The sequence below is a fragment of the Solanum dulcamara genome, chromosome 4 (assembly GCF_947179165.1).
Source record: "Solanum dulcamara chromosome 4, daSolDulc1.2, whole genome shotgun sequence".
Classification (NCBI taxonomy): Eukaryota; Viridiplantae; Streptophyta; class Magnoliopsida; order Solanales; family Solanaceae; genus Solanum; species Solanum dulcamara.
The window spans coordinates 76027424-76040000 of record NC_077240.1 but is presented as its reverse complement, the minus strand read 5'-3'; the positions used below and the strand labels follow the sequence as shown (position 1 = coordinate 76040000).

General features: G+C 33.5%; 2 protein-coding genes across 2 annotated transcripts; one reads left to right on the top strand and one right to left on the bottom strand.

Annotated features, from left to right (window-relative positions):
• The first annotated feature begins 460 nt into the window (after positions 1–460).
• Positions 461–3449, top strand: LOC129885112 (peroxidase 60-like). Its single transcript, XM_055959320.1, has 4 exons — positions 461–679; positions 1307–1486; positions 2098–2257; positions 2908–3449. Exons 1-4 carry the CDS (start codon positions 461–463, stop codon positions 3339–3341), a joined length of 993 nt encoding a protein of 330 aa, XP_055815295.1. The 3' UTR covers positions 3342–3449.
• A 3419-nt stretch (positions 3450–6868) lies between these two features.
• On the bottom strand, positions 6869–10788 carry LOC129887622 (receptor-like protein EIX2). The gene is made up of 2 exons (XM_055962789.1): positions 7983–10788; positions 6869–7387 (listed from the first exon to the last, which is right to left on the bottom strand). Exons 1-2 carry the CDS (start codon positions 10761–10763, stop codon positions 7349–7351), a joined length of 2820 nt encoding a protein of 939 aa, XP_055818764.1. The 5' UTR covers positions 10764–10788; the 3' UTR covers positions 6869–7348.
• Between the last annotated feature and the right edge of the window lie 1789 nt (positions 10789–12577).

Below are 12577 nucleotides of genomic sequence, written 5' to 3'. Positions count from 1 at the left end.
TTGAACCTATATAATCTAAATCTCAGATTTCGCCTCTAACATGAGAAGTTTTTTACCTTATAGAACGTTTTGTATATATAGTTTGTGTATATTCAATTTTTAATATTAAAAATATTAAGTTAATATAATTCAATTTAACTTTAAAAATTAGTCAACTGATTCTCAAAAAATGTATCAGGGAATAATTTCTCTATTAATTAATACTATGTTTAAGCCATGTGCGGCATACTTCAACTATAATATACCTATTCATAATTTTATTATTTCAAAAACTTGAAGGCACGTTATATATAACATAGCTTAGAAATGGTCGTGCAAAGCATAAACAGTTTAAAATTTTCATGCTTCATTATTATATTATTTTAATAACCTTAGCAGAATACTATAAATAAGAATAAAAAAATATGTTTTCTTTCTCCATATTTTATTTGAAAAAAAGCCAAAAAAAAAAATGGAAAAAATGTCTAAATCTATGGCACTAGTTGTTGTGTTATATTTTGTTGTTTTTTGTGGAGAAAGCTATGGGGAACTTAAAGTTGGGTTTTACAAAGGAAAATGTGGGGTGACAAATGTTGAAGATGTTGTACAAAATGTAGTAGAAACATGGTTTTTTACAAGGAAGGATATGAATATTGCAGCTCTTCTTCTTCGCATGCAATTTCATGATTGCTTTGTTAAGGTAAAGAAATTTAACTTTCTTGCATTTTTTGCAATTCTAGTTCTTTCATATTTAGTTTAGTCTCTACCATATCAAGAGGCGGATACAATATCAATTCTAGTTCTTTTATATTTAGCTTTTTTTAAATAAAAAAACTAGTATTCAAAATTCATAGGTTTCAAATCCTGGCTCCGCTGCTTAGAATGACCCTATTATTTTTTTTGAAATAGACTAAAAAAGAAAAGTATCTCATAAAATAGAACAAAAAAATTTCTTTGTACCATCAAATGATGTGGTGCATAGGATAAGACTGTTCCTTCTTTAATCAAAGGTCTGGGTTTGAGCCCTAAGTATGGAACAATCCTTGGTATGGAGCACTTTCCCTCCCCTCTTCCGAATGGAGCCCTGTGCGGTGCAAATCCGAACTAATCAAGCTTCCATATGAATATCGAACACCGAATAGAAAATCAAAAATAATATTTCTTTGTGGTAATGTGTTTTGACATACTACAAATATTTTAAAAGTGCTCAACCAACCATGTTTGTCTATGTAAAAAAATAACAGAATGTTCTTTATGAAATATTTGTGGTACAATTTTCTATTACTATTGACTGGGCTAATATTTTTGCTGTGTACATGCTGAATAGGGTTGTGATGCATCAATCCTATTGGATGGACTCACTAGTGAGAAAACAGCAGGCCCAAATAGAAGTGTTAAGGGATATGACCTCATTGATGCAATCAAAGAGGCTTTAGAGGCAGAATGCAAAGGCCTAGTCTCTTGTGCTGACATTATTTCTATGGCAACTAGAGATGCTGTTCTCTTGGTAAATTTACATTTCATTTCATCATTATACTCATCTAGATATTCTTCACCATCACTTTCTTAGTCTTTGACTAAGCTTATAATCCGGTGAAATTGACTTATAAATATTTTTAGATTTGTTTGTGTGTGATAAATATTCAAAGTGCTTATAAGCCAAAATCACTCGTAAGCCTTAAGTTGATCATCCCTAACTTATGCCTATTCAGTTTATAATAAGTAATTTTAGTTTGATCAAGTTTTTTTACTTCCTTCATTTCAATTTATGTGGAACTTTTTACTTCTTAAAAGTCGGTTTGACTAATATTTGAAGCTAAATCGGATTAAATTAACTCAATACTTAAACATAAAAATTTAAATATTCGAAATCGACACGAAAAATTACTACATTGTAATCTTTTCATGTCAATATGATAAAAAGAAATACATTAAATTTATACAGATTGAATCTCGAAAAGTGAAAGGTGTCACATATCCTCCTCACAAAACAAAATCTTGAACTTCTTCTTCCCATATCCTACTTTCCTCCTTTTCTTTACAAAGATACTTTTAAATTTAACAAAATCTTGTGATATGAATCCTAATTGTACTATTTTTGACTATAAAATGTGACAGGGTGGAGGAAAATGGTATGATGTAGAAACAGGAAGAGAGGATGGAAATGTTTCCTCAGCATCAAATGTGGATCTTCCTGGTGCATCCATTTCAGTCTCTGATTCCATCAAAGCCTTTGGCAAGAAAAAACTTTCTCCAACAGACATGGTTTATCTTCTAGGTAACTTACCATTTTACAATCCTTCATTTTATTCTGCACATTTTTATAACATTGGTGTTCGGAGCAACTTGTATACACTTGAAATATTTCATCGCATACTTGTTACCTTTCTTTAGGATGGCATCGAGTAACTCTATCCATCCAGTTTTAGATGGATGAAATAAATCAATTACAATTTTTATTCATTTTTACTATGATTTTGAACCACTATCTCTTGTTAATTTCCTATGTCCCTCTCCTCTGTATTTTTTTTTAAATCTAGCTAACTAAAATAATTTATCAACAAGGTTTAAATAGATTGGACGAAAAATATATAGTATTTCGTCCCTCTCAATTTATGGGATACCTTTCGTATTTCGAGAGTAGGAATTCAAACCTGTGGTACACAAAAGCCTACATAGTAGTTCCAATGCTACACCTTGAACCACAATTTTTATTTTTATTGCGATTTTTTCATATACTTTCTAAACATTTTGAATTTGTTAAATAAACCTTGGACCTGACTTACACCCTCAAAGTTAGCTCAAAATGAGTAAGATTGTCCATTTAAGGAGCCTTGGGATCTTGCCTGATCTGATGTGGGACAGTTTTTCTTCAACAAATTTGTTAATTATTGTGACTTATAGTATCTCGATGATTTTCAATTCCAGGTGGCCACACTGTTGGAATTGCTCATTGCTCACTCTTCCAAGATAGGATATACAACTTCAATAACACTGGTGGTCCTGATCCAACCATGAGCCAATGGCTATTGTCTGAGTTAAAGAAGAAGTGTCCTAGAGTTTCATTATTTGACAACATTTATCCTCTTGATGTGAAGACTCCATCTTTTGTAGATAACTCATTTTTTCAGGAAATTCAAAAGGGAAATGGGGTTCTTAAAATTGATCAACAAATAGCATTGGATGAATTGACAAAGGATATTGTAGGTGATATTGTCAATGAACCTGATTTTTTCACTAAGTTTGGGGAGGCCATGGTGAAATTGGGTAAAGTTGAAGTACTAACTGATGGACAAGGAGAAGTGAGGACATCATGTAGGGTTGTGAATAAGAAGCCATTCAATTTTGGGGTGCTCAATTAGGACAAGCATATTCTGTAAACTTATTCTCTGTGTTGTTCGCATTTTTAAAAAAGGTTATTACACTCGTGCTCATTCTTTTTTTTAAAAAGACACATTCTTTAGAGGATCTGCCACACACCTAACGGTATTATTGAAAGGGGGTGAGTCAAGGGGACTCTTCCTTTCTTGATTCTTTGGCATTTGAAATTTGAGTATTGTTGTACTGTTTTTTCATGTATGAATTCTTTTGTTTTTTCTTTTCTTGTAATTTGGCTGATTCTTATTGAAACTATTTTTCAGATCAATGAAACAAAAGGGGAATGTGATTCTTTTCTTCTACTTTGCTGTCATGCCATATTTCTTCTAGAGTAAAATATTGATGGTTATTCTGTTTATCATACATAGTCACTTTTCTATATTTTGATATATAAAATTCATTCAACTTTAAAACTTGTCACATAATAATTATTTTCCTTTTCCATACCACATAAAAGTCGAGTTTATCACACCAGAGTCATTTTTTCTATTTTTGATCACATAAAATCATTTAATTTTGCCCAAGTTCACCAGGAAAAAAAAATCACCTGAATTTTAACATTTTAGATTGAGCCGGACACAATGTGTACCCCAGGAAACCGGACAATTGTGGGCTTAGAAATATTTGGGGTCCATGAATGTCACGCACTAGATCATATAGTAGTGTTGGATTTTTGCCCCGACTTTCTTAGTATAATTGAGTTTTTTTTTTAAAAGGAAAACATAAATTTTTCATATTTGGCTAGTCCTTTTTCTTGTAGCAAAATATTTATGATTCTATAAAAAGAGGCTCATTCTTCGAACATAGTAGCATTCACAATGTAGTCCTAGGGTATTTGAAGTTTTGTGTAGGGGAAAAAACGATGAGACACAAGTGTTACGTTAATATTTGTGTGAACCTCTTTGTATTTCCAGTGAATTGTGTGAGGTTATTTCTCTCTATATTTTATACTCTCATATTTATAGTGGATTTTTGCTCATCTCATCTTGTGGACGTAGTTCAGTTGACCGAACCACGTTAAATGTTTGTGTCTCTTTTTGGTATATGTAACACCCCAAATATTTCTACACCAAGACAAGTCCAAAGAACTTCCATCAGCTAAGTTTTCGTATGAGTCCGAAATAGGGTAAACTTCAAATGCCCATATCTTTGGTGTTCCATGACTTATCAAATTAAAGGTCTTTGAGTCCTCTTTCCAACGCCACCAAGTTCGCCTCATTCCGAGTTCAGAGTCAAAAGTTATGATTATTTTACCAAAGACTATTGCAGTAGTTTATGGGCTTGGCGCGGCGCGCCAGCAACGCGCCCGAAACTAGCTGCAGTAGTTTGGCCTTTGGCGCTGCGCGCCACTATCGCACCTGCAGGGTTTTGAGCCCGTTTTCCAGATTTGTTTTATGAAGGGCATCTTGGACAATTACCTAAATAAATATATACGAACTTAGACGCGTTTTGGGATCATTTTTGCAGTCTTTCACCTCCCCAAAACCCTAAACTTCATTAGCCTCTCTCTCAAATCATCCCCTCCAATTTTTCTCTTAAACTCAAAGAATTTAAGCTTCCCATTTAGGACCAAAAATCAAGATTCTTCAAGTTCTACTCTAAGGTATGTGGGTTTTCATCCATGGATTCTTCGACCCATGGAGCCCAAATATTTTCTCAACTTAGTATTTAAATTTTAAATGATGAAATCTTATGTGCTTTTACATGATGGTTCCCAATGCATTGATTATGGTATATTTTAAGTTTATTTACTTCTATTGATATATATATGTATATTGACTCTCAATGTCAAGTGATGAGTTTTTATGGATTTTCATACTACGATTCCAAATGCATAGATTGTTGAATATTTGAAGTTTATTTACCTATATTGACTTATGTTGATTCTTATTTACATGAAATGGATGATTTATCAAGGTCATTATATAAAGGTTTGAAAGGTAGTTTTAAAGTGTATATGGTGGATTGTTTTAAGATGTTTCATATGATGTATTTTCATCACTCTTATGCATTAAATGTGTTTGAAAGTTATACGAAATGAACCCACCTAGTCTTCTTATGTTGAAATGAAGTTGAATTGAAAGTTTTGACTCCAAATGGAAGTTTATGAAGCAAATACCTATGTTTAAGGGAGTCTTGTGAAATGATTGAATGATGATGAAAAGGCTTTTAGCCAAAAAAAAAGATTCAATGTGAAAGGACAATTCTCACATATTTGAATCAAATAAAATGTTTTAATGAGTTATTCCACCGATGATGATTTGATGTCTAAAGTTATACAATGCTTATGTTGTTATGATATATAAATGTTATTCCGTAGGATTGACCTTGCACCGAATGTAGCATGTAGATGGGGACTCGACCTAAGGGGTCCTTAAGTAAAGTCTCATATTGCATTAACTATGCGCCAACATAGGAGCCCTTGTAGGCTATTTAGGCTGGTGGATCCACAATTAGCCCTTAAAGTCAAAGTTAAAGAAATGATCAAAGTTGACGGAGTTCTACCTAGAAAGTAGTCTTGTCGTGCCAACGTAGGGGGTTATGTTGAATTCCATGTAATAGCTCGCATGGTCATAAATGTCGGTTATGGTCACTTCCCCACAAAATGAATGTTTTAAGGCTTCATATAATGATGTCTAATGCATGCATTCACTTATGCATATTGCTTACTCATGTCTCTTTTATATTCTTCATTTCATAGCATAGTCATATACTTAGTACATTCAAATTACTAACGCATACTTTTGTCTACATGATATCACCATGTAGGAACCAACGTCGCTCCTCGACCTCATCCACGTGGCTAGCTCGGATTAGGTTAAAGATTGCTTGTGGTGAGTTTCCATGTTTCGGAAACAACATCCTTTTTATTCTAAGCTTATGTTATGTAGAACATTAAGACTTTTATTAAGGCATTTCTTGACACTTATTTTGAGGATGAGTTAGGGACATGTCTTAGCATCCACCAAGTCTTTAATGTAGAATGTATGGTTGAACATAGAAAAAGATGTTATGTTGTCCTTGACTCTTATTAAATGTGAAGCCCCTTAGTCCCTTCATCCCTTTATTTTCTGCTTGATTTGTTTATCATTATCAATGAAATGCTTAATGAATGCTAAGAGGCTTGGGTGAGGTACTTCCGGTGTTTCATTCGCCGTGTCACGTCTAGACACTAAGCTTGGGTCGTGACAGTATATTTCTCGTTTGTCTTCTTACTCGTGATCTTTCGAGGTTTGTTTTATTAGTTTCTGCATGGCACCTAATTATTTTCGATCCTAACAAGTAGAACCTCAGATAAAAGCATGTCCGAATCTTGGCATGGGGCCAGGGGGAAGGCGGGGGGGGGGGGGGCGAGGGGAGAGAATGAAGGCAAGAAACTCCCACATTTGTGAACAGTTAGACTCAAAGCTTAATTTAACACATTCCTGATAACAATATTTGGAACTGATTTTTGATATTATATTTTATGTTCTTTATAACAATATTTCACTATAACAATTAAAAAATATCAGAACAAATGACGTCGTTATAAAGAAGATTGATTGAAATACTACTGACTAGAAAAATTGAAGGACGAGTACTTAAAAGGATGAAATAGCCCCAACTTTATCATATACCCCCCCACCACCACCACCCACCACCCAGGATGGGAGACCAGCCTTGATCTTCTGAATTGTAGCAACATCAGTCTTGAATGACTTAGCCAGAATCCGATCATCGATCCTAGTAACGAACAAGTTTACTGCAATCGAAACAGTTCCAGCATTCGCGCTACCAAAGTCCTTTTGGAAACACAAACATGTCACCAACTTGTAAAGTTTGCGTATAGAGCTTTTTAGTCTGTCCACTAAGCCAACCTCGAGGCTTCCTTCAATCATGAATAACAGCTCCGCTGAACGAGTTAACGCCCCCACCAGGGAACTGAAGGACAGCAAGTGAAGTACTCTATCCATCCAAAGCAGAGAACTCTGCCTTGCTAGCTTTTGTCACATTAAGTTTGTAATGATACTGCCAAAAATTCCGTGGGTGCCTGTGAACAATGGTGGAAAATTAGCATATGAAAATATGATCGGCCCAACCTACTTTGTTCTTAAATTGTGCATCCATCTTTATCTTTTGTGCATATGCTTTCGCATATTAATTTTCAGGAAACTAACTCCGATTCTTATTAAGTGATTTCAGAAGACTAACCTATGTGCTATCAATGGTCATCGGTAAAATAATTATAAAATTGTAATTAATACTACTATTAAAACAGGGGAGAAGCTTTTTGATAGAACTACAAGAACTTCATTACAACAATTATAGAACAATTAACATTATTCTTTAAAGAAAAAATACACAAACTTATCCTCAAACTTGATATTAAAATTTATTTTAACACTTTAACTTTACAAGCATTAAATACCCTTATTCTAATTAGAAGTGAATTAAAATGAAAGAAACAACATTTTAGAACATCTTGTATTAAGAAACATTTATTTGAGGAAGTTACAGACATAGACGTCTACATCTTTGAATATAAAATGAAGCAACATGATTGCTAACATGAGAAGTGTAAGCATCCAAGCTAACTTTTTTGATGATAGCAATATCCTTAATCACATCTCTCAACATATTGGTACCTTTGCAAGTAACATTTCCCAACTACGGTCTAGAAAACGAAAATAAGCATGTCTCCATGATCTCTTGAAAAGCAATGAACCACATACGCCCCAAAAGCTTAGTGCAAATCCTATTGCCATTGAAATGTAAAACCAATCCAATTCATCTTTGTCACTCTCGTCATCTGCATACTCGTGATTTGGAATATTACCATTCGAACTGCAGTTCACCAAGAGTGGAAGCCCGCAGAGTTTGTTTCCTTGAAAACACGTGGGATCAAAGCTTTGAAGTTGGGTGCTCAATGGTATCATACCTGATAAATTGTTAACAGATAGATTCAAGTAACTCAAAGTGAACAAACTCGAAAAGCTTGGTGGGATTTGACCATAAAGTTGATTTCTTGAAAGATCAACAGATTCCAAGACTTTCATGTCACCAATGTCTTTTGGAATCATGCCAGTTAGGTTATTATTGGAAAAATTAAATGATCTTAATCCTGCAAGACGTGTTAGACTTGTAGGAATATCTCCAGAAAGATTATTACTAGACATATCCATACTTGTAAACAACGCCAAAATGGTGTCATATTGGTACATGTTGCCTTTAGTCGTCACCATTGCACTTTCTATCAAAACCCCGATAATATAGGAATAATCCAACTCATCATCATCTTCCACTTCTTTTTTCCCTTTGACCATTGCGCTGAAATTGCCAATACATCTTGGTATGATTCCAACAAATGTATTGTTTGCAAGATCTAAGATTTGAAGATCTTTGAGGTGACAAAGTTCTTGAGGCAATTCACCATCGAATTTATTGGACCGGAGGATAAGTACTATCAAGGTTGGAAACCTCATTCCTAACCAAGATGGTAATTTCCCAATAAACTCATTCTCAGCTAAATCTATTTTATGCAGTTTTGTGCAGTTTTTCAAGGATGAAGGAAATGGACCGTTGAGTCTATTTCTTCGTAAGTCCAAGGATAGCAACTTACTCAAAACCTCCATGGATCTTGGTATGCCTCCAATCAAATTATTCTCCCTCAAGATTAAAACTCTCAACTCTGGCCAATTCATCCAACAATTCGGAATATCTCCTGATAAATTATTTCCCCCAAGGTTTAGGATCTCCAATTTGTAAGATCCATTCTTTGCTTCACACAAAAAGTTAGATAAACCTTTGGAAAATGAATTGTTTGAGAGATCTAGCTCAGTTACAATGGTTGAAATCAATGGTATTGGTCCACTAAAATTGTTGGAACCCAAGTACATTGTCCAAGGACCTCCCTGTCCATCTATCCATGAAGGTGTTGAGATGATTGGAACCTCACCAACAAATTGGTTGTGAGAAAGATTGAGAAATCGAATTTGAGAAGATAAGTTCCAAAACCAAGTTGGAACCTCACCTTGTATTCCACCATCTGATATGTCAACATTCAATATCTGCTTCTGAGTTCGGAGCCACATGGGAAACAAAGGGCCTATTTTCCAGCCGCCTATTTTAATATATGTTAGTTGAAAAGGTGGAATCCAATTCTGACTCACTTTTAAATTCAGATTATTTCTAGATGCATGGAAGAGTTGTAATTGAGTTAATTTAGAGAAATGACTTTCTGTTACAACACCTTCCAACCTATTGTTAGAGATTGAAAACACTTGTAGCATTGAAAGCTGGCCAACACTTTTCGGAAGAGTTCCTGTGAGTTTATTGTTGTGTAGTCTCAAATAAGATAATGAAGAAGTATTTCCCGATCCCACTGAAAGGACATTACTTCTGACATTGAATAATTCAGATACATCTCCCTCGAATAGATTACTTGAGAGATCAAGTTCTCCTAATTTCTTTAACTTTCCAATTACATTTGGTAACTTTCCCGAAAGCATATTATCAGAAAGGTCAATATTAGTTATTGAGCTCAAATTTAAAATCAGACTTGAAACTGCTCCCTCCAGATGATTTTCACTAAGGAGAAGTGATTCTAGATCTTTGCATCGATAGAGCCAATTTGGTATGGTGGAGTTGAGCCTATTGTAAGAAAGATCGAGATATTTAAGTGTTGTTATGTTTTCGTTCTTACTTTGTATCGCACCTTCAATGCCACTAGAACGGAGCTCAAGATGTTCAAGATTATTCAAATCAAACAACCATTTGGGTAAACGACAATTGAAAGAGTTGTCAGAAGCCTTGAAGGTTGTGAGAGAAGTCAAGTTAACGGGACCATCAGGAAAGGGGCCAGCAAAATTACACCCACTCAGGTCAAGAGAAACGAGATTAGGAAGGTTGAAAACCCATCTGGGAAGAGAAGAACTAAAGTTGTAATTCCCAGAAAGATCGAGAGATTTGAGTGAAGAAAAATTGTGATGATCAAGTAGAGATGTTATATGATGAAGACTACAATTGAATAAACGAAGATCAACCAGAGAAGGAAGCATGTTAATAACCTGTAGCCATTCAGTAGCTTTGCTAAGATCCACACTTTCCATCTCCAGGTTCTCAAGACTCGAAAGACTTGATAGCCACTCAAGACTATTGATCCTTAGATATCTCGGCTCGTACCAAGCAATCTCTTCAATCCTTAGTTCAATCACATGACGAGTTAGATTGTTGCACACGATCCCTTCCCATTCACAACAATCTTTTCCGACAACCCAAGAAGAGAGATGATCCAAGGGATCATCTGCTTCTTTCTTCAAGGTCTCCAATGCTCGTTGCTCATTTTCTCTGCAAATCCCTACACAAACAACAAACTTGGTATTTGTCAATATAAAAAACCATAGTGTTATTGCTAATACTGCTTTCATGTTTTAGACTAGGAAGTAAAGAGTATGTGTGTTAAGTAGCTGTTTGCTTATATTTTTCGCAATATGTATTTATAGCTATTAATATTAATTAAGTCAACAAGTCTTGCTGATAAAAGAGGACTTTCTCTTAGCGTTTCTACATTGAAAATAGATAATCTCTTGGTCTCATATTTTATTTTCTCTTAAAAATTATAAATAAAAAATATATTTTTTACAATTTTATCATTGTCTTTACGGGTGGGCATGATACGATATATATATTCCGAATTACCATGCTATAACAAAATTTTTGATACCGTGATTTTGATATTATGATATTGGGTATGGTATATGATATACTTTTTAATTTTTTTGGTATTCGATACAGTATTTGATATTTAAAATTAATATACCAAAATACCGAATACCATACCAAAGTATATAGTTATATATATATATTATTAAAATACTAACAAATGGGCAACCTCATATTAGTATAAACTATATGTTTAAAAGTTGAAACTTTAACTACTCTATTTTGTTGAAATTTTTATTAAATATAATTGATTAAGAAAATGAGTTCTTTGTATTTTCTTTTGAATATATATATTTCTACATGTATAATGTGTTAGTGTGATACAATTGAGATCTTTTTTGAATTATCGAAGTCTTAATACTCTATTATACGAGTATATATTAGTCAAAGTTGAACAAACTATGATTACTAATTTACCATACTATAAAATATCAAAATCGAACTTCAAAATACTGAATCATATTAAATTAAATTAATATGATAATAATATAATAATTTTAAAAATCGAATATCGAAATTACCTTAACGAAATTTTACATACCGTATCATGCCATCCCTAGCTTGACACGAAGACTTGTTAATTTCTTTCAAAGTCAAGAGGACTTTAGCAAGTCTTCTCAGCAACATTATCAAGAATGGAAATTTCATGTTTCTTTCAATAATAGCTAGTACTCTACTAATTATTTTGATGCCCCGCCCGCGTCCCAGCAGTTTCACGTTTTGCTTGTCCTTATTTTTGAGTCTTGACGCGGATGACTTTGTCCACTCATCATAACTTCGCTACCAACTCTCCGTTTTCTTTTTCATTTCGTTCATTTGAATTTATATGACACTGTTTAACTGAATAGCCCTGCATCAGAACTTATGGACCAAGGAACAATCTCACATAAACATAATGTAAGTCGTAGGCCTAGAATCGGAAAAATGAAAAGAAAAGAAGGATAGTATGACATATAAATTGAACATACACCTATATGATAAGTGAGATTTGCTCAAGTGCTTAAACACTTTCATTATTTTTTAAACTCCTTATAGAGAGGAAAGTTATACAGCTTTTAATTTGAAAATGAGAAAGAAGGATACACTGCAGAAAGTTAAAGATAAATTCTTGAAAATTTAAGTCCCAATCATTTCTTTTATTCTTCTTCCTCGGCTCTCGTATCGAATTAGAATCAAATTGGACCAATCTCTTTTGTTTTTCCATTGATTGTCAAATAATAAAAAAACAAATATGAAAGATACCCTTCAGATATTATTGTTAATTTTCTCTTCTTTTTTTTTCTTTTTTTTTTTACCTTTTGTTATTAGACTAGAAAAGGGAAAGCCCGTGTTCTGCGTGAGCCCCAATCATCATTATTTGAAATTCGTAATATTTATTTGTGGTACTTTTAATTTTTTAAATTTAATGATATTTAGTTTTTCTACTAATAATATTAACGATTTAACATTACCAATAAAAATAAAAGATAATTTATAGATAAGAAGATCGAGAAATAAAATAATCAACTTTATTACTTAG

Bases quoted from the DNA above. Each gene is read 5' to 3' on its own strand.
- LOC129885112 (XM_055959320.1), top strand. From the start codon at position 461: ATGTCTAAATCTATGGCACTAGTTGTTGTGTTATATTTTGTTGTTTTT. The intron at 1,487-2,097 runs GTAAATTTACAT...AAAATGTGACAG, and splicing joins CTAGAGATGCTGTTCTCTTG to GGTGGAGGAAAATGGTATGA. The intron at 2,258-2,907 runs GTAACTTACCAT...TTTCAATTCCAG, and splicing joins AGACATGGTTTATCTTCTAG to GTGGCCACACTGTTGGAATT.
- LOC129887622 (XM_055962789.1), bottom strand. From the start codon at position 10,763: ATGAAAGCAGTATTAGCAATAACACTATGGTTTTTTATATTGACAAAT. The intron at 7,388-7,982 runs GTACCAATATGT...CATTGTTCACAG, and splicing joins GGGAAATGTTACTTGCAAAG to GCACCCACGGAATTTTTGGC.